This window comes from Colobus angolensis, unplaced genomic scaffold (assembly GCF_000951035.1).
Source record: "Colobus angolensis palliatus isolate OR3802 unplaced genomic scaffold, Cang.pa_1.0 Scaffold333, whole genome shotgun sequence".
In the NCBI taxonomy this organism is placed as follows: Eukaryota; Metazoa; Chordata; class Mammalia; order Primates; family Cercopithecidae; genus Colobus; species Colobus angolensis.
The window spans coordinates 220,488-245,659 of record NW_012116633.1 but is presented as its reverse complement, the minus strand read 5'-3'; the positions used below and the strand labels follow the sequence as shown (position 1 = coordinate 245,659).

At 39.7% G+C, this 25,172-nt stretch overlaps 1 protein-coding gene across 1 annotated transcript in view; it reads left to right on the top strand.

Annotated features, from left to right (window-relative positions):
- The window catches only part of TPST1 (tyrosylprotein sulfotransferase 1), a 160,048-nt gene that overhangs the window by 68,859 nt on the left and 66,017 nt on the right, over positions 1–25,172 (top strand). The window contains exon 3 of the mRNA XM_011952102.1: positions 8,905–9,103. Within this exon, the coding sequence (XP_011807492.1) occupies positions 8,905–9,103 (199 nt within the window). The remainder of the gene's footprint in view (positions 1–8,904; positions 9,104–25,172) is intronic.

Sequence of the window (25,172 nt, the reverse complement as noted above, 5' to 3'; positions counted from 1 at the left end):
CTCTGCCAGGCTTTGGTATCAGGATGATGTTGGCCTCATAAAATGCGTTAGGGAGGATTCCCTCTTTTTCTATTGATTAGAATAGTTTCAGAAGGAATGGTATCAGCTCCTCCTTGTACCTCTGGTAGAATTCAGCTGTGAATCCATCTGGTCCTGGACTTTTTTTTGTTGGTAGGCTATTAATTATTGCCTCAATTTCAGAGCCTGCTATTGGTCTTTTCAGGGATTCAGCTTCTTCCTGGTTTAGTCTTGGGAGAGTGTAAGTGTCCAGGAAATTATCCATTTCTTCTAGATTTTCTAGTTGATTTGCGTGGAGGTGTTTATGGTATTCTCTGATGGTAGTTTGTATTTCTGTGGAGTTGCTTTTAACTGAGATTAGGAGACTGAGGCTGCCGTGCAGTTAGGGTGGACTTTGGGGTGACATTAAGAGTTCAGTTTGGACTATGTTGAGCTTGAGATAGTTATTAGACTTCTGAGTGAAGATACTCTTTGTGATTCTGTGAGTCCCATGATAACATGAGGTAAAAAAAGAAAGACTTTGTTTATCATAAAACATTGGAAAATATGGAAAAGTTAGATAAGAAAATAAAAATCATGCTTCAATGTAAACATTCTGATATGATTCTAAAACATACATATAACATGCATATAGAACACATTGCTTTTTTCTTTCCAACTTTTAGGTTCAGGGAGTACATGCACAGGTTTGCTAGAGGTAAATTATCTGTCACAGGGGTTTGGTATACAAATTGTTTCATCACCCAGGTAATAAGCATAGTACTCTGTGGGTAGTTTTTCGATCCTCATCTTCCTCCCACCCTCCACCCTTAAGTAGACCCCAGTGTCTGATGTTCCCTCCTTTGTGTCTATGTGTACTCAGTGCTTAGCTAGCACCTATAAGTGAGAACATGTAGTATTTGGTTTTCTGTTCCTGTATTAATTTGCTTAGAATAATGGCCTCCGACTCCATCCACGTTGCTGCAAAGGACACGAGTTCATTTTTTTTTATAGCTGTGTAGTATTCCATAATGTATATCTACCACATTTTCATCATCCAGTCCACTGTTGTGGGCATTTAGGTTGATTCCATGTCTTAGCTATTGTGAACAGTGCTGCGATGAACATACAGTTACATGTGTCTTTGTAGTAGAACGATTTATATTCCTGTGGGTATATACCCAGTAAGGGGGTTACTGGGTCTAATGGTAGTTCAGGTTCTTTGAGAAATCTCCAAACTGCTCTCCAGAGTGGCTAAACTAATTTACATTCCCACCAGCAATATATAAGCATGCTCTTTTCTTTTTTTGTTTTGTTTTGTTTTGTTTTAAAACTAAAGCTTATTCCAGCCAATTTACTCTACTGTTTTGTAATAACAGCTCTTAGATCAGAAACGGTCTTTGTTTTAAACCTTCCTATCAATATCAAACACAATGATGTTGGGGTAAGAGAGGCCTTTTCTCTAAATGAAAATACAATACTTACTCTATATAATTTTAGCGGGCCCAGAGATGTGGAAATAATGTATTTGTAAGAATTATATTAAACAATCTTTATTTGATAAATAGTACCTTACAATCCTAATGCTATCTATCAAACGTCAGTAAGAGCAATTTCAGCATCAAGTAATGAACAGTAGTTAAACTAACAAGAGATCAATCAAAAGGGCTTTAAATGGAGCAGCGCCAGCTGATGTGCTGCCAAGGCTGTGGGCATTCAGGACTCTCCTACAGGGAAAACAGAATCAAACCGGCAGGTGCTCTGGACGCAAGCCCTCACATTGTGACCTGCCTCCCTCCTGGGGGCCTGGTGGCCCACAGTCCCCTTGGCACTTCTCAGCCCCTGTGGGCTGCAGACGGAAATCCAGGCACCAATGGACAGCTTGGGAAAGGCTGGAACTTGACCTCACAGTCAGCTGGCTTCTGCCTATTGTGGTCATTTTCTTTCCAGAGTACCTAGAGCACTCACACAGTGGACACGGCAGTCATCCAGCCTTCTAGGGCTGTTTTCTCATAGAAGAGGATCTTCCTCTAAACATTGGAAGTGTCTTTCTCCAATTCCTGGACCAGATCTTGGGCCATCTTCTTGTAGGTCATGGGTCTGTCACACACGGTTCAAGTTTTTGTGGCTATTGTGAACGGGATTGTGTTCTTGATTTAACTCTCAGTTTGGGTATTGTTGATGTATGGAAATGCTATTGATTTTTGTACAATGATTTTGTATCCTGAAACTTTGCTGAAGTTGTTTATCAGATCTAGGAGCTTTTGGGCAGAGACTGTGGGGTTTTCTAGGTATAAAGTCATATCGTGTGCAAATATGGAAGATAGGTGACTTCCACTCTTCCTGGATGCATTTAGTTATTTTTCTTACTACTCTAAGACTTCCAGTACTGCGTTGACTAGGAGTGGTGAGAGAGGGCATCCTGTCTTGTTCTGGTTCTCAATGGGAATACTTCCAGTATGGTATGCTTCCAGCAGCACATCAGCTAGTGCTGCTCCCTTTAAAGCCCTTTTTGTGGATCTCTTGTTAGTTTAGCTACTGTTCATTACTTGATGCTGAAATTGCTCTTATTGAAATTTGATAGGTAGCATTAGGATTGTAAGGTACTACTTATCAAATAAAGATTGTTTAATATAATTCTTACAAATACGTTATTCCACATCTGTGGGCCCTCCAGAACATTCAGCATGTTCTGGATGTTGGCTGTGGGTTTGTCATAGGTATCACTTATTATTTTGAGGTATGTTCCTTCGATGCCTAGTTTGTTGAGGGTTTTTAACATGAAGGGATGCTGAATTTTATTGAAAGCATTTTCTGTGTCTTTTGAGCTGATCATGTAGTTTTTGTCTGTAGTTCTGTTTATGTGATGAATCACATTTATTGGTTTGCGTATGTTGAACCAACCTTGCATCCTAGGGATAAAGCCTACTTGATTGTGGTGGATTAGCTTTTTGATGTGCTTCTAGTTTCTGTTTCCTAGTATTTTGTTGAGGATTTTTGCATCTACATTCATCAGGGATATTGGCCTGAAGTTTTCTTTTTTTGTTGTTTCTCTACTAGGTTTTGGTATCAGAATGATGCTGACCTCATAGAATAAGTTGGCAAGGAGTCCCTTCTCCTGAATTTTTGGGAATAGCTTCAGTAGGTTTGGTGCGAGGTCTTCTTTATACATCTGATAGAATTTGGTTATGAATCCCTCTGGTTTAGGGCTTTTTCTGGTGGGTAGGTTTTTAGTGCTAATTCAGTTTAGGAACTCATTATTGGTCTGTAGAACACATTTTCACAAAATTGAATTTCTATTGTATATACATTTTAAAATCTTCTTTCACAAGATGTGACCTGAGCATTTTCTAATAGTGAAAGTCTTTGAAAATATGGTTTTAAATGGTATTTCATTACATGCTTTACTGTAATAAACCTAACCACTTGGATTATGTACTCTTTCACTCTTTCCTTTTTGCATGTCTGTTCCATCCCCTATGCTTTAATCTGGAGGATTTGGTTTCTTGTAGTAGTTGCTGGGTATCATAATTCAGACCTGTGGTTTGGCAGTCAGCCTGGCTGTAGTGTTTAACTGAATCTCGTGGAAAATCCATGCTTAAAATGAATGTCGTGGAGGATTATATTCACCTCAGTCATTCAAGACTTTGGCATAGACCCCATTCCTTGAGGAGGAGTTGCTGCCACTGTGACTGCCACAGAGGGAAGGAAGCCTGGGCACTTGGGACTGGGAGAACTTGCAGAGTCACAGATATCTTGTCTCAGTGTACATGGGCTGTGTGTGTTGAAATGTACCAGTCTGTGAGGCACTGTGTTTTGAGGTCCCAGTAAGCTAAAGGTAGGTAGAATAGTATCTAGTTCATACCCTAGTATGCTTGAGATCTAAGTGTTGGTTAATTCTGGAAGGATTGAAGGAATAGGGGAGATTTAATGAGCCCCATGCAGTCTGCAGGTTATTATTGAGAAAAGAAAATCAGGCTGTCAGTTCCAGGCCCATTTCTCTGTAATCACTGTATCCTTTTGAACGAAAGTTGGCACACTTTTTCTGTAAAGGGCCAGATATTTTTAGCTTTGCAGGCCATATGATTTCTGTTGTAAGCATTGAGCTCTTCTGTTATAGAGCAAAAGCAGCCATAGGCAGTACAGGAACAAATGGCCATGGCTATGTTCTAGTAAAACTTTATTTACATAACAGGCAGCAGGCCAGATTGGAGCAACAGTTGTCAACTCCTTTGAAAATGTTTTGGAAACTGTGTCTCTGTCTGTTAGTGGTCATTATCCCCAGTCTCTTAGGATCAGAGTTTTTCTTAGATTACAAAGCTGGATCATACAGACCTGACTTCCAGGTCTGCGTTCTCTCCACTACACTCTGCTGCCTCTTAGAAAAACATAAACTAAATAACTAGAACCCATGGAAAGAGGGAAAAGCCAAGCCCAGAGAGCTGACGTGGGACTAAGAGACAACTGTGAGAGTTTCAATGTGGAATGTTTGTGTGGCTCCCCAACCAGACCGTGACCTCCTTGAAGATTGGGACTGCGTTGTATCTTGTTCTCATTTTCTATTTTATTTTAAAGATCTATCCTTTGGGTTGAACTAATGTGTTTCTTGAACCAGGTAAGTGCAACACTGAGTAAACTCTTGTTTCTTTTCTCCCTTCCATCCTCCCAGCTTAGTAGCTTCAGTATATTCTTAGCTCTCCTCACTTGCTGTTCTCTAAACATACCAGGTGGCTGGGCACAGTGGCTCACGCCTGTAGTCCCAGCACTTTGGGAAGCTGAGGTGGACAGATCACCGGAGGTCAGGAGTTCAAGACCAGCCTGGCCAACATGACGAAACCACACTAAAAATACAAGAATTAGCTGGGTATGGTGGCGTGCACCTGTAATCCCAGCTACTTGGGAGGCTGAGGCAGGAGAATCACTTGAACCCAGAAGGCAGAGGTTACAGTGTGCTGAGATTGCGCCACTGCACTCCAGCCTGGGCGACAGAGCAAGAGTCTATCTCAAAAGAACAAAACAAAACAAAACAAAAAACAAACACCAGGTTCTCTCATGAATGTGAATAGTGATGTGGTCCTTCTGTCAGGAAGACATCACCTGAGACCACACACACAGAAAGCCTATTTTTCCTTAGGATACAGTCCTACATCAGGGTTGACAAAGTTTTTTTGTAAGGGTTAGATAGTAAATATTTTAGGTTTTGCAAGCCATATGGTCTCTTCCTCAGCTACTCAACTCTGCCGTTGTAGTACAAGAGCAGCCATAGACAATCTATACATGAATGAGTGTGGCTGTGTTCCAGTAAACTTTACTTATGGATATTGATATTCGAATTTCACATGATTTTCATGTGTAATGAAATGTGATTGTTTTTATTTAAAACAAAACATTAGAAATGTAAAAGCCATTTTTTTCCTTGAAGGCCAGACAAAAACAGGCAATGTGAACCAATTTAATTTAATGTGTGACTCATAGATGCTAACCCTTGCCTTAGCTGCTTAGTAACTTGCCCTAGTCATGTGTTACCCCATGAAAAGAATGGCCTACTTCTGTCATATTGTCTCTAACTTCTGTCACTTCATTTATGATGCTGTGTATTAGTCATGTGTACCTTTGTCTCTCTTGCTGGATTCTGAGCATCTTGAGAGGCAGGCCATGGCCTAGTCAGTCATCTTTGTATCCTTAATATCAAACCTTAGACTTGACGTGGCACATAGTGGGTATTTAAGAAGTGACTGTTGAATTTGAATTTTATGCTTGATATATGTAAAATGTCATTTCTGCTGATCTTAAAGAGAAACACTTGACTGATATGTATAGGTTTCCCATGTTCTTCCCCTTGAGAGGCCATAGCTAACTGCATTTGCTGCTAGCGGCTCTTGTAAACTCAGTGATTATATAGCAAAGCCTTTCCAAAGTCTTTTATTTTAGAGCTCTTTTTCAGACAAGAAATGATTATATTTTTTCTTCAACTCATTTATTCAATCATAATGATAAATATGGCTTTCACTATTCTGATGAACCAGAGCTATCATCAGTGTGAAATAATAATAGCCATTGTTTAGTGAACATCTATACTATATTCCAGTTGATTAGAATTTTTTCTCTAGATTTTTGGTGACCTTCTGATTACTGTTAATTTACATGTTTTTTGTTTTTCTCTTCATGTCAAACAAAAAGCAACAACATAAAAAACCCACATGCTTTTTCTTTATACTGTCTATATTATTGAATGACAGACAAACATCTGTCCTTCAAGTCAAATATGAATTAATCATAGACTCCTTTCTCTTCTTCTTCACCCCGCCATATCTAATTGACCACTGTCTTACCTTTTTTTTTTTTTTTAAGATGGAGTCTTACTCTGTTGCCCAGGCTGGAGTGCAGTGGTGTGATCTTGGTTCATTGCAAGCTCCATCTCCTGGGTTCAAGTGACTCTCCTGCCTCAGCCTCCCAAGTAGCTGGGATTACAGACATGCACCAACCACACCTGGCTAATTTTCGTATTTTTAGTAGAGATGGGATTTCGCCATGTTGGCCAGGCTGGTCTCAATCTCCTGACCTCAAATGATCCACCCACTTCGGTCTGCCAGTGTCTTCGTAGTTTTAAAAATTATCTTTGGAATTTGTCTTTTCTCTATTTCTAATTCATTTAATCTACTTGAAGCCTTAATCATTTATTTTCTTCTAATATGTTGAGCATCTATAACGATTTTCCTGACCCCACTTGCCTCATTCTCCAATTATTCTTCCCATAGTTATCAGCACTGAATGCTAATAATAGTACTTTGTTCATATTAGTTGTTATTAAAACTCTTCGGCTGGGTGCAGTGGCTCACGCCTGTAATCCCAGCACTTTGGGAGGCCGAGGTAGACTGATCAAGAGGTCAGGAGATCGAGACCATCCTGGCTAACACAATGAAACCCCTTCTCTACTAAAAATACAAAAAATTAGCCAAGTGTGGTGGTGGGCACCTGTAGTCCCAGCTCCTCGGAAGGCTGAGGCAGGAGAGTGGTGTGAACCTGGGAGGCGGAGCTTGCAGTGAGCCGATACCGCGCCACTGCACTCCAGCCTGGGCGACAGAGCCAGACTCTGTCTCAAAAAGACAAAATAAAACAAAAAAAACCACTCTTCATTTATTCCTTATTATCTTCAAGGTAAGCCCAGCTTCCCAGTCATGACATACAGGACTCTCTGTGTGACCCCAATACTTAACACAGATGTGTTTCAGATTTCAGAATTTTTTGGATTTTAGAAAAGTAATATGGTTTATGCAATACACATATGACATCCTCTGCTCATTTCTGAACACTTATGGGAGTGAATGGCAGGTGCTTTTAATAATTACGCTGGGGTAAATTATGCTAGGTGTAAACTGGACCTGTCTTGGGCAAACCAGGATGTTCTTTGCACAGGTTAAGAATGTCAAGCAAAGAGCATTAGGGACGAAGCAATACAAGGAGAACAGATAGAGAGAAGGGAGCAGTGGGTTAATTGGAGTCCTGGAGAAATATTTGAAAAGGGAGAAAGGAACATGGCTCTTGCAGGGGGGAAACCTGGAGCAGGTAGCCTCACGAATCCCAGGGAAGAGGAATTGTTTTTCTGTTATTTTAGAAGCAGAGCCCCTTTAGGAGACTCCTCATCAGATAATAGTTATTCAGTGAGAGATCATATTCTTAATTAAAAGGGCCTTTACCTTTTCTTAGAATACTATGTTTGAATGACTTTTTATGTATTAGGATATAAAAGTCTCTTTTAGGCATTTCTGTTTTATAGTCATTGGCCAAAATCTAATTCAGATCCAGCTTAAATCCAAATGTCATTTCATGCTATGTTTTATCCTGAGGTTGCTAGTTATTTAGTCAAATATAGTGAGTATAATCAATACAGGCTTAGAGTAAATTTCCATGTCAAGAGGTAGAACATGGCTGGGCGCGGTGGCTCAAGCCTGTAATCCCAGCACTTTGGGAGGCCGAGACGGGCGGATCACAAGGTCAGAAGATCGAGACCATCCTGGCTAACATGGTGAAACCCCGTCTCTACTAAAAAATATAAAAAAACTAGCCGGGCGAGGTGGCGGGCGCCTGTAGTCCCAGCTACTCGGGAGGCTGACGCAGGAGAATGGCGTAAAAAACCCGGGAGGTGGAGCTTGCAGTGAGCTGAGATCCGGCCACTGCAGTCCAGCCTGGGCGACAGAGCGAGACTCCGTCTCAAAAAAAAAAAGAGGTAGAACACATTTATTCTGGAATATTGAATCCTGTAATATTGAAAATCAAAAACAGCCCTTTTTTTTTCTTCTGTAGAAAATAAGATTTTTAAGGAAGTCAGCAGGAAAATAGAACAAGTGAATATTTTACATTCTTAGTGGTTTATGGTTGGCCGTTTTCCCCCAACATTTTGTTATGAAAAGTTAAAATGTACAGAAGAATTGAAAGTCTTATGCAAACCAGCTAGATTCTTTCATTAACATGTTGCTGTATTACCTTTATCACTGTCCATCTATTTTACCATCTGTTTGTCCCTCTTTCCATCCATCCGTCTATCTTTTTTTTTGGTAAGCATTTCAAGTAAGTTGACTGGCAATTTTTCTAAGCAGCCGTATCTTTATTTTGTTACTGTTTTTTTCCTGGATGTTGTAATTACAGTGTCAAGATATTTAATACAGATGTTTCAGCTAACCCTTTTTCCTATTTCTAGAAATCTGAGATTGCCAATAATCCCTGACAATCTTAAATTATTTTTTAATTCTTGTAAATACTGTCAGATCTGATTAGAGCCCTCTTTTTCAATTGTTTTGTAATCCAGACAATTAAAACCATTAGTCATTAAAACATAATTTATAGTGGTTTTAAAGCATGACTTTCTAAATTTTAAATCAACATTTATTCATATTATGTTGTTTTCAGAGTGGAGAGATCTACAGACCAAGTCATCAAGCCGGTCAATGTAGCAGCTCTATCCAAATGGGTTGGGAAGATACCACCAGATGTTTTACAAGACATGGCAGTGATTGCTCCTATGCTTGCCAAACTTGGATATGACCCATATGCCAACCCACCTAACTATGGAAAACCTGATCCCAAAATTCTTGAAAACACTCGAAGGGTAAGTGAGATTTTTTAAAGCAACTGAGAAAACTAGATTTGGAATTTGGGATCTGAATACTTTTTTTCTTATTTTATTTCTTGCTATTTAATGATCAGAAAATATTTTGAATTAGACACATTTGGGCCCAGCAGCCTGGCACGGTGGCTCACGCCTGTAATCCCAGCACTTTGGGAGGCCGAGGTGGGTGTGAGTCAGGAGACTGAGACCATCCTGGCTAACACGGTGAAACCGCATCTCTACTAAATACACAAAAGATTAGCCAGGCGTGGTAGCGGGCGCCTATAGTGCCAGCTACTCGGGAGGCTGAGGCAGGAGAATGGCGTGAACCCGGGACGTGGAACTTGCAGTGAGCAGAGATCATGCCACTGCACCCCAGCCTGGGTGACAGAGCGAGACTCCATCTCAAAAAGAAAAAGAAAAAAAAAAAAGAAAAATTTGGGCCCAGCATAGGGCCGACACCTGTAGTTTCAGCACTTTGGAAGGCCGAGGTGGGAGTGAGCCCAGGATTTCAAGACTAGCCTGGACAACATAGTGACACCCCATCTCTACAAAAAATATAAAAATTAGCCAGGCATGGTCGCATATGACTCCTGTCCCAGCTACTTGGGAGGCTGAGGTGGGAGGATTGCTTGAGCCTGAGAGGTCAAGGCTGCAGTGAGCTGAGACTATGCCACTGCACTGTAGCCTGGGTGACAGAGCAAGACCCTGTCTCAAAAAAAGAAAAAAGAGTGAAGAAAAATTCTATTTGTAGAATACTTTCTTATCAGAAGTCTTCCACTGCATTTTAAGGATAACTGGCTCGTTGGGGATACTCCTATCTTAGGGTATTTTGCTCAGTTTCTAGGAGTAAAACTCACTGTTGGGAGATTTATTCTCAGCCAATTACTGCAGATCTGCATAAATACTATAATTATTAGTGACCTTACTTCTGATTTCTTTCTTTCTGTAAATCTAATAGCCACTTTACTTTAAACCTTTGTTTAGATGAGCCATAATTTTTGGATACCTAAAGGCTAAACATTGGTTACACTAGAAAAATTGTTAAACACTCGTCTTCTGATTAAGAGAAAGTTGCTATTAAAGTGAAATTACAGTTTTTATTTTAATAAGTTATGCTTACCTCTTTACAAAATATTATTTCGGAAAGTGCTGAAAACTCCGAGCTAATTAGATTATATAGCCTACCAGTTGAGTCTATTTCAAATCAGACCTTATATATTCTTTTCTTTATTGCAGTAAGATCTGTTTAACATAAAATTTACCACTCTAACATGTTTAAAGTGCACAATTCAGTGGCATTAAATACATTCACATTGTTGTGCAACTGTCACCACCATCCATCTCCAGAACATTTTTTGTCTTCCCAAACTGAAATTCTGTACCCATACTCTTCATTCCTTAGCCCCTGTCAACGGCAGTTTTTTGTGTCACTTACATATATTTTTTGAAACTACATTTCAAATAAGATAACCGTGTTAGCATAAGTTCACTGATAGGCTATTTGATTCCAAGGTGAAAATTCCTTGGCTTTGTCTGGTATTCTTTTGTTTATATCAATGTCCTTCCCTCCCTACAACTGTATGCCATATCATCTCTTTATTCTGTCTTTTGATAACTTTAATTGACAAATTTATGCCACATTTATTTCATGAGATTAATTTCTATGTGAATTCCTTTCTCTTAGGTATTACTTTTATTTCCCTTTTTCAGTTCATCATTAGCAGCTATATGGGAAGAGCTGCCTTCTTATAAACCGTCACATATGAGGGCAAATTAAAAAAATAATCACTATCCTCTTTATGCTTTTCATATATATATAAATATTTCCATTATAAAAATATAATCATTATATGAAACTTACAAAATTAAAAGGATAAAGAATAAAAATCACTTGTAATGTTGCCACCTAGACACATACACATATTATTCTTTTTTAAATTTTCTTATTTATTTACACATATTTTCTTAATATTTTGATGTATTTTCTCTCCTCTGCATTATGTTAAATAAAGGTAAGATTACATATATCATCTTACCTTTATATACACACAGTTTTGTATCCAGCCCTTTTAATATTCATGAGCATTTTCCCATTGTGTGCATGCTTTTTAAACATAATTTTTGTAGTTTTATACCTTCACAGAAGCCACCTTAAATTCTTTCTGAAACACAGTAGTAAATGAATGAATAAATCAACAAACAAAATACATTTCCCTAGTAGATGTTCTATAATTGATTTTACCATTTTGTTGTTTACAGTTTTCTCTTTGACAGATTGTGCTACAGTGAACATCTTTGCACATACTCAATTTTAGGATTTTTTTTTTTAAGGTAGGACCAATAAAAGTAGAATTAAACCAGGGTAAAGTATCTGAGATTTTTAAAAGGTGTTTGATATCTATTGATATTAAAAAACAACAACAACAACAAAAAACCTTTGGGCTGGCCACAGTGGCTCAGCATTTTGGGAGGCTGAGGTGGGTGGATCGCTTGAGCTCAGGAGTTCAAACCCACCTGGACAACGTGGCAAAATCCCATCTCTACAAAAAATACAAAAGTTAGCCAGGTATGGTGGCACATGCCTGTGGTTTCAGCTGCTTGGGAGGCTGAGGTGAGAGGATTGCTTGAGCTTGGGATTTTGAGTTTACAATAAGCTGAGATTGTGCCACTGCATTCCAGCCTGGGTGATGGAGCGAGACCCTGTCTCAAGAAAACAAAAACAGAAAACAAACAAAATACCTTTGAACTACCAGCACAATTGAGGTAATTTATTTTAGATTTTTGTTGGTTTTAATAGATTTCATTGATTAATGTGATTGAACATTTTTCAATTATTAGCTATATGTATATATTCTTTTATGAACTATCTTTTAAGTTTTTCCTTTATTTATTTGAGACAGAATTTTGCTCTGTTGGCACAATCTTGGCTTACTGCAGCCTCTGTCTCCTGGGTTCAAGTGATGATTCTCTTGTCTCAGATGGAATTATAGGCACACACTACCAAGCCTGGCTAATTTTTCTTTTTAGTTTTAGTAAAGATAGGGTTTAGTCGTGTTGGCCTGGCTGATCTCAAACTCCTGACCTCAAGTGATCTCTACCTGCCTTGGCCTCCCAAAGTGCTGGGGTTACAGGCGTGAGCCACTCTTTCTTTCTTTCTTTCTTTTTTTTTTTGAGACGGGGTCTTGTTCTTTCGCCTAGGCTGCAGTGCAGTGGTGCTATCTCGGCTCACTGCAAGCTCCACCTCCCAGGTTCACGCCATTCTCCTGCCTCAGCCTTCCAAGTAGCTGGGACTACAGGTGCCCGCCACTACGCCTGGCTAATTTTTTATGTTTTCATTAAGAGATGGGGTTTCACTGTGTTAGCCAGGATGGTCTGGATCTCCTGACCTCATGATCCACCCACCTCAGCCTCCCAAAGTGATGGGATTACAGGCGTGAGCCACCGTGCCCAGCCAGCATGAGCCACTCCTTAAAGTGTTACATGTATTAAAGTTTTGTGAGCTCTTTGTAGTTGGTAATTCTAGCTTTCTCCTTTGCACAATAGTGAAAGGCTTTTTTTTATTACCAAGATACATGTACAGTGCTATTTTGAAGGTTCTCAGGCAGTAGACATTATAGTTTTCTTACATGCAGATTGGCTTGGCTAGATTATCCTTTGCTTTCTTGAGTGATGGGTTGGGAAGAATGCTATGGTTTGAATCCATGTGACTAAAGAATCTATGTCATACACACTCTTGGTTTTTGAAAGGATTTCAAAATAACACACTAAAATTTAAAAACACCCACCTTTTTTTTTTTTTTCTGTCTCTGCCTATCTTTAAAGTGACAGATAATTTTGAGGAAGAAAAGATGAAGTGTGAACTATAATGGTGTTTTTGGGCCTTTTGTGGTAATGCATACAAACTCACATTCTTGTGAGGGTAGATTTCATAAGACCTTTTTGCAAAGTAAATCCTGTGTATCTTCAATGCTTTTTTGCCTGTAATAAGTCAGATGCTAATGTATCCAGCACTGATGGTCATGAGGTTTTTATAAAGCAGTGCTTGAAAAGAGATTGTTAATTGTTAGCTATGATATGAGATGGGCCCCAGAGAAAGAGGTGGCTGGGGAAGGTGTTTTTCTTTTTTTTTTTTTTTTGAGACGGAGTCTCGCTCTGTCGCCCAGGCTGGAGTGCAGTGGCTCGATCTCGGCTCAGTGCAAGCTCTGCCTCCCAGGTTCATACCATTCTCCTGCCTCAGCCTCCCGAGTAGCTGGGACTACAGGCGCCCGCCACCAAGCCCGGCTAATTTTTTGTATTTTTAGTAGAGACGGGGTTTCACTGTGTTAGCCAGGATGGTCTCGATCTCCTGACCTCGTGATCCACCCACCTCAGCCTCCAAAAGTGCTGGGATTATAGGCGTGAGCCACAGCACCCGGCCCGGGAAGGTGTTTTTCTTAGTTACGGTGTGAGAGTGGGAGAAAAATCACATTTTAACTGAGAATATAGAATGTGTATCTCTAGGCCTAAAAATGCTGGTTTTTTTCTTTTTTTTTTTGTACAATTATGGGTAGTCTGCAAGTAATAATGAGTCAGCACATTTTAGGGACATATTGCCCAATATTGAATAGATAATCATGCTTCATGGTTACTGTGACTCACATAGTAAATTGGTAATGAAACGTTAACATATTTTGTACCCTATCCCACCATAGTCTCTAATCCTAAAATTATAGCACATTTCAGTAAATAGTGCTGTCTAGGTTATATCCTTAGCCTTCTTGCATAGATTCTTAACCTTTTTAGACTTAGGAACTTATTTGAGAATTTGATGAAACATGTGGATCCCCACCTCAGAAATACAGACACATGAATACACAGATTTTACCCACAATTTCAGTAGATACATAGATGTTCCAGAAGTCCATCAGATTAAGGACTCCTATTACCTACTATTTCAGTAGATGCATAGATGTGCCAGAAGCCTGTCAGATTAAAGACTCCTATTTTATAGTCTCCTTGCTCAAGCTCATCCACTCATAGGGCTTTCATTACAACCTACTTGCTGATAATCATAAATCTGTATTTCCTAGTGGGTCTCTTTCCTGAGCCCCAGGTTCGTTATTTCCAACTGTCTTCTGTATGTGTCCACAAGGATGCTCTCAAGGACCTCAAATTCAAAGTCCAAAATTGAATTTATTGTCTAAACTTGTTCCCTGAGAGGCAGAAGCTAGGTGGAATTGTTCATTAAACTGAGCAGGAATCCACCTTGAGAGTGGGGATGATTCTGTGCTCATCTATACTTGCAGTACCTATGAGCCAGAGAGCAGATTTGAGGAACAGAGTTCTCAGGGCACATAGCTCAAGTACCACAACAATTCAAGGACCTGGTTGCTAAACAGTTCAAGGACCTGGTTGCTAAACTAAGAGAGAGCTGAAAAGCAGATCCAATTTATGAATGGAATATTTAGTTGGAAACCTGAGTAGATGGTACTGAGGAAGAACAAGTGATCAAATGGAAAAGCACGTACCAAGGTGCAGAACCTACTACAGTAACAGACAAGAAGAAATGTGAAAATGAAGTCAGCTGGGATAGGGGTTAGATTAAATCCCTAAACCAAACAGCAAAAAGCTACAGCAGTTGGAATTGATATTCTTACATTAAAGGTGAAGCCTGGAATTAATGCATAGTTGTGTTTTCTGGTTCCTATACCCAGCAAAAACTGCTTGTTCTTGTTTTTTCTATCTCTATACTTAGCATGCTTATTCGCCCAGTTACCCAAATTAGGTCTCCTTACTTAAAATTCGTGAATGACTCCACTTACTACAGGATAGAGTCTAGACTTCTTAGAATGACATTTACTTTTCTAGTATTTGGATATTTTCTCATTATCTTTTTGTTGTTGATTTCTAATGTGACCATTATGGTCAGAGAACACTCATTATGGTTTGTTTCAGTACTTTGAAATATATTGAATATTGCTTTATGGCCAGTATATAGGTCTTCTGTGATCACTTGAAAAAATATGTATTCTGTGATTATTGCAGAGTTCTGTAAATATCAGTGAGGTCAAGTAATTTTATAGTGTTGTTATAGTCTAAATGTTATTTGATTTTTTGGTCTGCTTTATTAATTTTGGGAAAATTATGAAATTTTCAATTATTCCTTACATTTCTAGCAATTTTGTTTCATGTCTTTAGGCTCTATATTATTGGGAACACACCCATTTAGACCTTCTTGAAGAATTAATTCTTTTGTAATTATGAAATATTTCTCTATATCTCTGATGTTACCCTCTGAAAGTCTACTTTGTCAGATATAAATATAGCCACAACAGTGTTTTTATATATACTATATACATGGTATATTTTCCCCATTGTTTTACTTTTAATCTGTGTCTTTATATACCTGGCTTTGTTTGTTAATCCAGTTTTATAGTCTCTGCCTTTTAAATGGAGAGTTAATCCACTTATATTTAATGTAATTATTCATTTGATTGGATTTAAAACTACCATCCTGCTATTTGTTTTGTATTTGGATCATCTATTTTTGTTTCTTTGTTTGCCTTCTTTTGGATTAATCTTTTTTAGTATTCCATTGTTTGTATTATCTCCTCTTTTTAGCTCCACCTCTTTGTTTTTTTTTTTTGTTTTTGTTTTTGCTTATAGTGGTTACTCTGAGACATGGGCTGCACATTTTTTATTTCGTAAAAATCCAGATAGTAGTCTGGGCGCAGTGCCTCACACCTGTAATCCCAGCACTTTGGGAGGCCGAGGCAGGTGGATCACAAGGTCAGGAGATCGAGACCATCCTGGCTAACATGGTGAAACCCCCATCTCTACTGAAAATGCAAAAGAAACTAGACAGGCTTGGTGGCGGGTGCCTGTAGTCCCAGCTACTTGGGAGGCTGAGGCAGGAGAATGGCATGAACCCAGGAGGCAGAGCTTGCAGTGAGCCGAGATTGCTCCGCTGCACTCCAGCCTGGACAGCAAAGCGAGACTCCGTCTCAAAAAAAAAAAAAAAAAAATTCCATTTTGCTTTGTGGGCCACAGATGGGCTCTTTGTTCTTTACAAATCCAGATTTTCATCTGGCATCATTTTTCTTTAGCTTGATGAACTTCCTTTAGCAGTTCTTATAGTAAGGATATGTTGACTACTAATGCTCTAAGGTTTTTTTTTTTTTTTTGAAAATGTGTTTTTTAGTTTTTTAATTTGAGAATATTTTGCTGGACATAGAGTTCTAGGCTGTTGGTTGTTTTGTATTTTTTTTAACTTTCAACATTAAAAAGATACTATTTTATTGGCTTCCCATGTTTTTGATGAAAGCTGACATTCTTATGAATGTAATTTTTTTTTCTTCGACTGTTACAAGATTTTTCCCTATTTTTGGTTTTCAGCAGTTTGATTATAATATACCAAATTCTCTGATCCGTTCTACTGCCATCTCCAGTGTGGGCCTCAGTTTTGATTAGTTTTTATTAGCCTATCTTTGAATTCATTGACCCCTTCTTTTTCTGTGTCCAGTCTGCTGGTAAGCCCATCTGGTGACTTCTTCATTTCAGATCATTTATTTTTCAGTTCTAGAATTTCCCTTTCTCTGCTGGAATTCTTTGCTCTTTACCCATTCTGTTGATCTTTTCCTTTGACATATTCATAATAACTTTTAAAGTCTTCATCCATGGGTCCCTCCCTGTTGAACTTTTTTTCTTTATTATGGGTTATAGGCACACCTTGGAGAGATTGTGGGTTTGGTTCCAGACCACCAAAATAAAGTGAATATCCCAATAAAGCAAGTCACAAATATTTTGGTTTCCCAGTACATATAAAAGTGATACACTATATTGTAGTCTGTTCAGTCTAGTAGTATTATGTCAAAAGAAAACACAATGCATATGCCTTAATTTAAAATACTTCATTGCTAAAAACAAAATGCTAGCAATCATCCAAGCCTTCAGCAAGTCATAATCATTTTGCTGGTGGAGACTCTTACCTCCATGTTGACTGCTAGACCATTCGGGGTGGTGGTTGCTAAAGATAGGGGTGATGATAGCAATTTGTTTTGTTATGTAATATTCTAAATCCTTTGCTGTCTTTTCAACAATGTTCACAGCATTGAGTAGATTCCATCTCAAGAAACCACTTTCTCTGCTCATTCATAAGAAGCAACTCATTAATTCAAGTTCGATCATAAGATTGTAGGAATTCAACTACATCTTCAGGCTCACTTCTAGTTATAGTTCTTTTGCTATTTCTGCCACATTTGCAGTTCCTTCCTCCACTGAAGTCTTGAAGCCCTCAATGTCATCCATCTGATTCTTCCAAATTCCTGTTAACGTTGAAATTTTGACCTCCTCCCATGAATTATGGATGTTCTTAATGGCATCTAAACTGGTGAATCCTTTCCAGAAGGTTTGCAGTTGACTTTGTGCAAATCCATCAGAGGAGTTGATATCTATGGCAGCTATAGCCTTATGAGATGTATTTCTTAAATAATAATCTTGACAGGGCCAGGCGCAGTGGCTTAAACCTGTAATCCCAGCACTTTGGGAGGCTGAGGTGGGTGGATCACCTGAGGTCAGGAGTTCAAGACCAGCCTGGCCAACATGGCGAAATCCCATCTCTATTAAAAATACAAAAATTAGCTGGGTGTGGTGGTGCATGTGTGTAATCCCAGCCACTCAAGAGGCTGAGGCAAGAGAATTGCTTGAACCGGGATGGGGAGAGGTTGCAGTGAGCTGAGATTATGCCACTGCACTCCAGCCTGGGCGACAGAGTGAGACTCCATCTCAAAAACAAAACAAAACAAAAAAAACCAACTTGACAGTAGAAATTACTCCTTGATCCGTGGACTACAGAATGGACGCTGTGTTAACAAGCATGAAAACAACATTCATCTTGTATATCCCTATCCAAACTCATGGGTGACAAGGTGCATTATCAACGAGTAATAGTATTTTGTGAGAAATCTTTTTTCCTAAGCAATAGATCTCAACAGTGGGCTGAAAGTTGCACTTTTATGTTATAGAGATAGCTTCTTTCCTTAAGCTTTATGAACCAACAACCTGTACTAGCCTCCAACTTTTCCTCTCTCAGCCTTTATAAAATTGAAGAGAATTAGGGCCTGGCTCTGGATTAGGTTTTGGCTTAAGGGAATGTTGTGACTGGCTTTATCTATCTATCTAGTCCACTAAAACTTTTGCCATGTCTGCATTAAGACTCTCACTTTCTTACCACTTGTGTGTTCATTGGAGTAGCACTTGAATTTACTTCAAGAACTTTTCCTTTGTATTCACAACTTGACTATTTGATGCAAGAGGACTAGCTTTCAGCTTATCTTGGCTTTCAACATACCTTCCTCACTAAGCTTGATAGTTTCTAGCTTCTGACTTAAAAGTGAGAGATATGCGGCTATTCCTTTCATTTGAACACTTAGAGCCCATTGTTGGATTATTAATCGGCCTTTTTTCAATATCAATGTGTCTCAGGAATAGGGAGGCCCAAGGAGAGCGAGAGAGATGGGGGAACAAACAGCCAGTTGGTGTAGCAGTCAGAACATGCACATTAAGTTAACTATGTTATATGGGCTTAGGATCATGGCACCCCAAAACAATTACATGGTAACATCAAAGATCACTGATCGCACATCACCATAGCAGATATAATAATGAAGAAGTTTGAAATACTGCAAGAATTACCATAATGTCATAAAGAGACATGAAGGGAGCACATGCTGTTGGAAAAATGTCACCAGTAGACTTGCTCACCACAGGATTACCACACACCTTCAATTTGTGAAAAACACAACATCTTCTGAGCACAATGAAATGAGGTATGCCCATACTCATTTGCTTCTTCACATGTCTTAGAAGTTTTAACTGCATACTGGACCTTTTGTATAAAAGAAGGATGGAGAATGAACTAGGTAATACTTTTTGTTTTATTTTTGTTAAAGAGAGCAGTTCTTTCTTCCAGCAGGTAGCTAAGGTGATCATTCAAATTTCACAGTGAATCAAGCTGAGCTGGGGCTGAGCAGCAGCTTTAATTAATTTCAGTTTGCCTCTGGATTCAAATGAGATTAAGGAAATTTGACTTTTAGCCCAACCTTAGCTTTCTGTATCATTTAGATGAGGGGTTGATTTCTTTGATTTTAGCAAGATTTCAGCTGGGAGGCAGTTGGGTTGAAGATTAAATTAATTTACTTTACCTCTGGATTGCAACTATAGCAGGGCCCTAGAACCCAAGCACCACACAGCACTGGGAGATATCTCTCTGTCTCTCACTGTGCTCCCACCAGCACTTACTAAGATTCTCTTGCAGTATTATATGTAATTGTCAGACCAAGAGATTTGTTTTTACACTCAGGACTCTTTCAGATTCTAATTAACCATACCAGTCCACAGTCTCACTAAAAGTTTGGCTTGTTTCAGCAAAATCTTTCCACCTATGGGAGACCTCCTTTTCTGCCCACTTGTACCCAGACAGGCAATTGATTGAAGGTAGCTAGAAACAGGCTTTTGTTTCTCTGTGAAGAAGAACTCAGCTTTTCCCAGAAATTGGCTCTGTTAGACTTCTTGGCATTCATTTACTGCTCTTTCGTGGCTTTACAGAAAACTATGAAGTCAGTTTATCTGGTATTTTCTTGTTTTGATGAGAGCAGTGGTCTTTGGGGATCAGCTGCATTCAAACCAGATTGGAACTCTTTAGAATGATGGCATTAAGATTCTTTGTCTTCTGCTTTCAACCTTCCTTTTCAATCTCATCTCTTTTTATTCTTTTAACCACCCTATAGTACCTCCCTTTCATTCCCGTAGCACACTGTATACCTCCATACCTTTGTTCCTTCTGCCTTGATTGTCCTTCTTCTCCTCCTCTTACAATTTTGTCTTTTAAAACTCAACTCACGTGATACCACTTCTGTGCCACAGATCCTCCTACTGCACTGTACCTACCTTTACTCGTGTACTTTTCACATCATATTATGATGATTTATATTATATGCTGCTGCTTTTAAACTAAGGACTTATCTACTTTGCCAGACATGCCTTCATCTGAAAATGTTAATACAGTTCAAAATGATGCTGTAGTCTTTGTTTAGTTAAGGTAACAACTTTCTGGTCTGAAAAAAAAAAAAAAGACTATGCATCCCTTCAACACAATAAGAGTTTTAAAAGTAATGATGTGGGAGGATCTCTAAGATATGGTCAGTGTTATGTTTTACCATTTGTATTGAGAAAAACAGCTGTGTGTGTATGTATTTATTTATTTTGAAACGGAGTCTCAGTCTGTCACCCAGGCTGGAGTTCAGTGGTATGATCTCTGCTCACTGCAAACCCCACCTCCTGGGTTCAAGCGATTCTCCTGCCTCAGCCCCTGGAGTAGCTGGGATTACAGGTGCATGCGCCACCATGCCTGGCTAATTTTTATATTTTTAGTAGAGACAGGGTTTCACCATGTTGTCCAGGCTGGTCTGAAGCTGCTGACCTCAGGTGATCCACTCACCTTGACCTCCCAAAGTGCTGGGGTTACAGGCATGAGTCACCACACCTGGCTTGTATATGAAGTTTTTTAAAAATTAAGTAAGTAAAGACTTTTCAAGGACAAAGATACTATTTGCATTTTGCAGCCTGAGTGCCAGACTTAATACTTGACAATTACTTGATGCTCAATAAATGATTATTATTAGCAAAATAACCTTACACATGGAAAAAGAATATGCCAAGAAAAGGGATCTTCAGATATGAGGCTTTTGGAGTTATGACTCAGCTCACAAGGATTCTGTCGTAGGTGAGAAATGCTCCATTACCCAGAGGCAAACCTCCAGAGGTTGTGGCAGCACTTTATGACTATGTATCAGTCTGGGCTCAGTCAGGGAAATATTGAGCCACTGTAAGTGTTATAGGAGTGAGGGGTTTAATGTGTTAATTAAGGCTTATGCAAATGTGGGAGGACTAAAGAAGTGAAGGTCTGCACGTTTTTTATTGTATACTGGACATGTTGTTTAAAATAGGAGTAGGGAATGAGCTGCATACAGCTACAGTTGGAAGACTAGAAGAATAGGCACCAATGACTGAAACCTGCAGCTCTATAGTGGGCAGAGAAGTACTAGGAAACTGTCTCTTGCTGCCAAGGTAGGACTCAGTGTGGGAGCCCAAGGAAAGGTCTTTGAAGCCTGCCATGGGGATAAAGTGGAGCTTTAGGAGAGGCCAGTGGAGCGACTGCATCTGACTGCCCTGACCTCTTAAAAATAATGGCTTCTGCTTCATTTCCACCTTCTAAAACTCATAGAAGCCTCTGACTCAGAACCACACAGGGAAAGGAATTCTGGGAGACTTAATTTTCTGTCCTAGACAGCAGTGGTGGTGGTGCCAGTTGCCCATCCAGCATAAGCCATTCCTTTGCCAGCCTGGCTTACATACACACCTATTTAAACCATATTTAACTACCAGATAAAGCTAATGCTCTGCTTAACATGATGTAACTCTCGCTTAGCAAACTGAAAGCATGCTAACCACTCCCTCAAAGAGGAGATGCTGTATTTAATATTGTGCTTTGTACATTTCTGGCTGACATGAATGTGTTCCACTAGCTGAGTCACATCCCCTCTTTGATATCCTAAAAACTTAGATATACTGAGATGCAGAGTTAGCCATTTCCTTTTTTTTTTTTTTTTTTTTTTTTTTTTTTTTTTTTTTTGGCAAGGTCTTGTTCTATCACCCAGGCTGCAGTGCAGTGGCACCATCATAGCTAACTGCATCCGTGAACTCCTGAGCCCAAGCAATCCACCTGCCTTAGCTTCTCGATAGGTGTGCACCACCACACCTAGCTAAATTTTTTTTTATTTTTAACTTTTTGTAGAGACAAGGTGTCACTATGTTGCCCAGGCTGCTCTTGAATTCCTGGCCTCAAGCAATCCTGCTGCCTTAGCCTTTCAACGTGTTAGGATTATAGGCATGAACCATCGTACCCAGCCAGAGTCAATACACCTTATATTAAAGAGTATTATTACACAGGGAAAAGTGGAAAAAATAATTAGTTAATATATTCAGTATATATTCATATCAAAGCAAAGAAGAATATCTGCCAAACTATTGTAGTTCTCATTTTCTGTACCTTTCGTGTGATCATAGCAGGTATCTGTCATTTCTTTCTTCCTCTAGCCATTCCATGTTCCTTTGGTCCTCAGTAGTCACCTCAGATAGTCTTTGTTCTTTGCCTTATGGAGTGGCCTAAACCTTCATTCTGGGGTGTATGTACCAATAAATGGCCATATCGTTTTGCTCTAATACCCCGTTAACTTTCCATAATAAACAAGTGTGATAGAAAATCCTAGGTTCCAGGCAATTTCTTTCCTTCTTCCATTGAGTGTTTTTTTCCCATTGTGTATTTTAAACTTGGTTCTTCCTTGATAATCAGGATTAATCAGTCTAGCTATTATAGTACCTACCTTACTTGTCTTTTGGCTGAGTGGCATGAGGAGCAAGAATTACTGAGTTAACAGTCTTAGCTCTCTGTTCAGTGGAAATAATGTGTCTTCCCCCAAAGAAGCACTTGTCCCTCGAGAATTAAGACCTGTAAACTGGGAGAGTCCACAGCTGCTGGGAGTTTTCTTTTGGGGAAGGATTTTGATAATATTTAGTGAATATAGAGCTATTCCGATTTTCTTCTTCTTGCGTCAATTTTGATAAATTTTATTTTTTAAAGTAATTTGGCCATTTCACTTAAGTTGTCAAATTTGTTGGCAGTAAGCTGCAGTATTTTCTTAGAATCCTTCTAATGTCTGTCAAATTGATAGTGATAACTTCTTTTCTATTCTTCATGTGATGACCCCTTGATTCCTCCTCTGTCCACACCCGTTAGTGATTCCCTCCACCTGAGTGTGGACAGGACCTGTGACTTGTTTGAAACAAATAGAATACAACAGAGGCGATGGGAGGTATGTGTTTGCATGATTATATTATATAAGATTACAGCACTGGACTGGCTGGAGTGTGTGCCTCTCTCTGTCTCTCTCTCTCTCTGGGCACAATGACTGTTACCTTGTATAGACTCTGGGTTCCTTTATAATACCCTTGTGAATGCATTTATTTTTGTTTTAGCAGGCAATCAACCCAGGTAGGCTGGATTATACATTGTTTTGCCTTTTGCAGGCAGTGGTTCAAATCTCAGTTCAGTTATCAAAGCAAAGCCTTTGCTAAGCTGGTTTGGGTTTGTCCTGTGCATGTGTGATTCAGAGGTTAAGCTGAGACCCGTGTAGGTGCATACATAAAAGTGGAGAGCTCCTTCACCTGCTGTTTCTGCTCCAGGAGTTTTCTCTGACTCCCTGTCTTTCTTTGGCTCCTTTCCCTACTTCCTCTGACCAGAAAGAAAACAATTCCTATCAGAGTTTTAGCCACCTATGTGTGCTGCTTAGTGACTGAAGCTGTCCCACCCTCAAGGAAAAACCTGATGAGAAAAAAATAAACAGAAAATTCACCCTGTAAGGTCACTTCTCCAACTTTTTACTTCCCTCCACAATCTGCTGACTTTTATTTACTTTCCAGATCCTCATGTAATTTTTTGTTTTGTTTTGTTTTGCTTTGTTTTGAGACAGAGTTTTGCTCTTGGTGCCCAGGCTGGAGTGCAGTGGCACAATCTCGTCTCACTGAAACCTGCCCGTCCTGGGTTGAAGCGACTCTTGCCTCAGCCTCCTGAGTAGCTGAGATTACGGGCAGCCGCCACCATGCATGGCTAATTTTTGGTATTTTTGGTAGAGACAGAGTTTCACTGTGTTGGCCAGGCTGGTCTTCAACTCCTGACCTCAGGTGATCCACCCGCTTCAGCCTCCCCAAAGTGCTGGGATTACGGGCGTGAGCCACTGCGACCAGCCCAAGGTAGTTATTTTTTAAAAGTTTGCTCAAACTTTATAATTGTAATTAGAGGGAGGAACAACTTTATGGGATGTAGTTGGCTTAACCTCACCATAAAGGAACCAAAACTCCACTTCATTCACTCTTTTTTTTTTTTTTTTGGTGATGGAGTCTCGCTCTGTCCTCTGTCGCCCAGGCTGGAGTGCAGTGGCATGATCTTGGCTCACTGCAAGCTCTACTTCCCTGGTTCACGCCATTCTCCTGCCTCAGCCTCCCGAGTAGCTGAGACTACAGGCGCCCACCACCATGCCCAGCTAGTTTTTTGTATTTTTAGTAGAGACCGGGTTTCACCGTGTTGGCCAGGATGGTCTCAATCTCCTGACTTCGTGATCCACCTGCCTTGGTCTCCCAAAGTGCTGCAATTACAGGCGTGAGCCTCCACACCAGGCCCACTTTATTCACTTTAAAAGACGTACTTAACCAGAAGCAGTACTGTTTAGAATGCCATTATGGTGAATAAGATATTTTGTAAGGGAAAGGATGCTGGTTTTGACAGAAATGTGGGCAGAGAAGGAAATCTTCATTGAGTAAAAGTGTCCTTTTCAGGATGGAAGCGGTCCGGTGTGATCATCCTGCTACAGATGGCTGCCCAGACCCCCTGGGAGCAGCGCTTTATCGGGGCACCATTGTTGGCCTCTCCTGTTGGCAGGTTGGACACTTAGCCGTGATTGTTGTCAGGTCAGCCTTGACAGGTGGAAGCCTGTGTCACTGAGCACATGCATAACCTTCATTCCTACTGCTCTCACAGTATGATATGAACTTTGTTCATTAGCCTTCTGAGCAAGGGAAACAGTGGCTGGTAAAATAATGAGTCATTTTGTCCACTCGGTTATTGAGAGCCTCCTCTGCTGAGATTATCCATTGGTCATCATTTACATGGGACACAAATACTCTCACACTTTGTCCTGTTTGAAAATAGTTTATTGACATAGCTCGTTTCTACATCTTACCACAAGTTTCCCAACTTATTCTGAGTTTCTGAATTTCCAGTGAAACCATTTGCTACTGACCACAAATCAGTGTGGATTCATATCTATAGCCATCACTCCTTTGAGACAAAATGTGCAGTCATGTACACTGCTTGGAGTGTATGATTAGCAGCCTAAACGACTTGGGTAGCTTGTTAGCCAGTGGTAAAGTGTTCAGTCCTTACTAAGTCCCAGTAGCAAGCAAGGACTCTTTC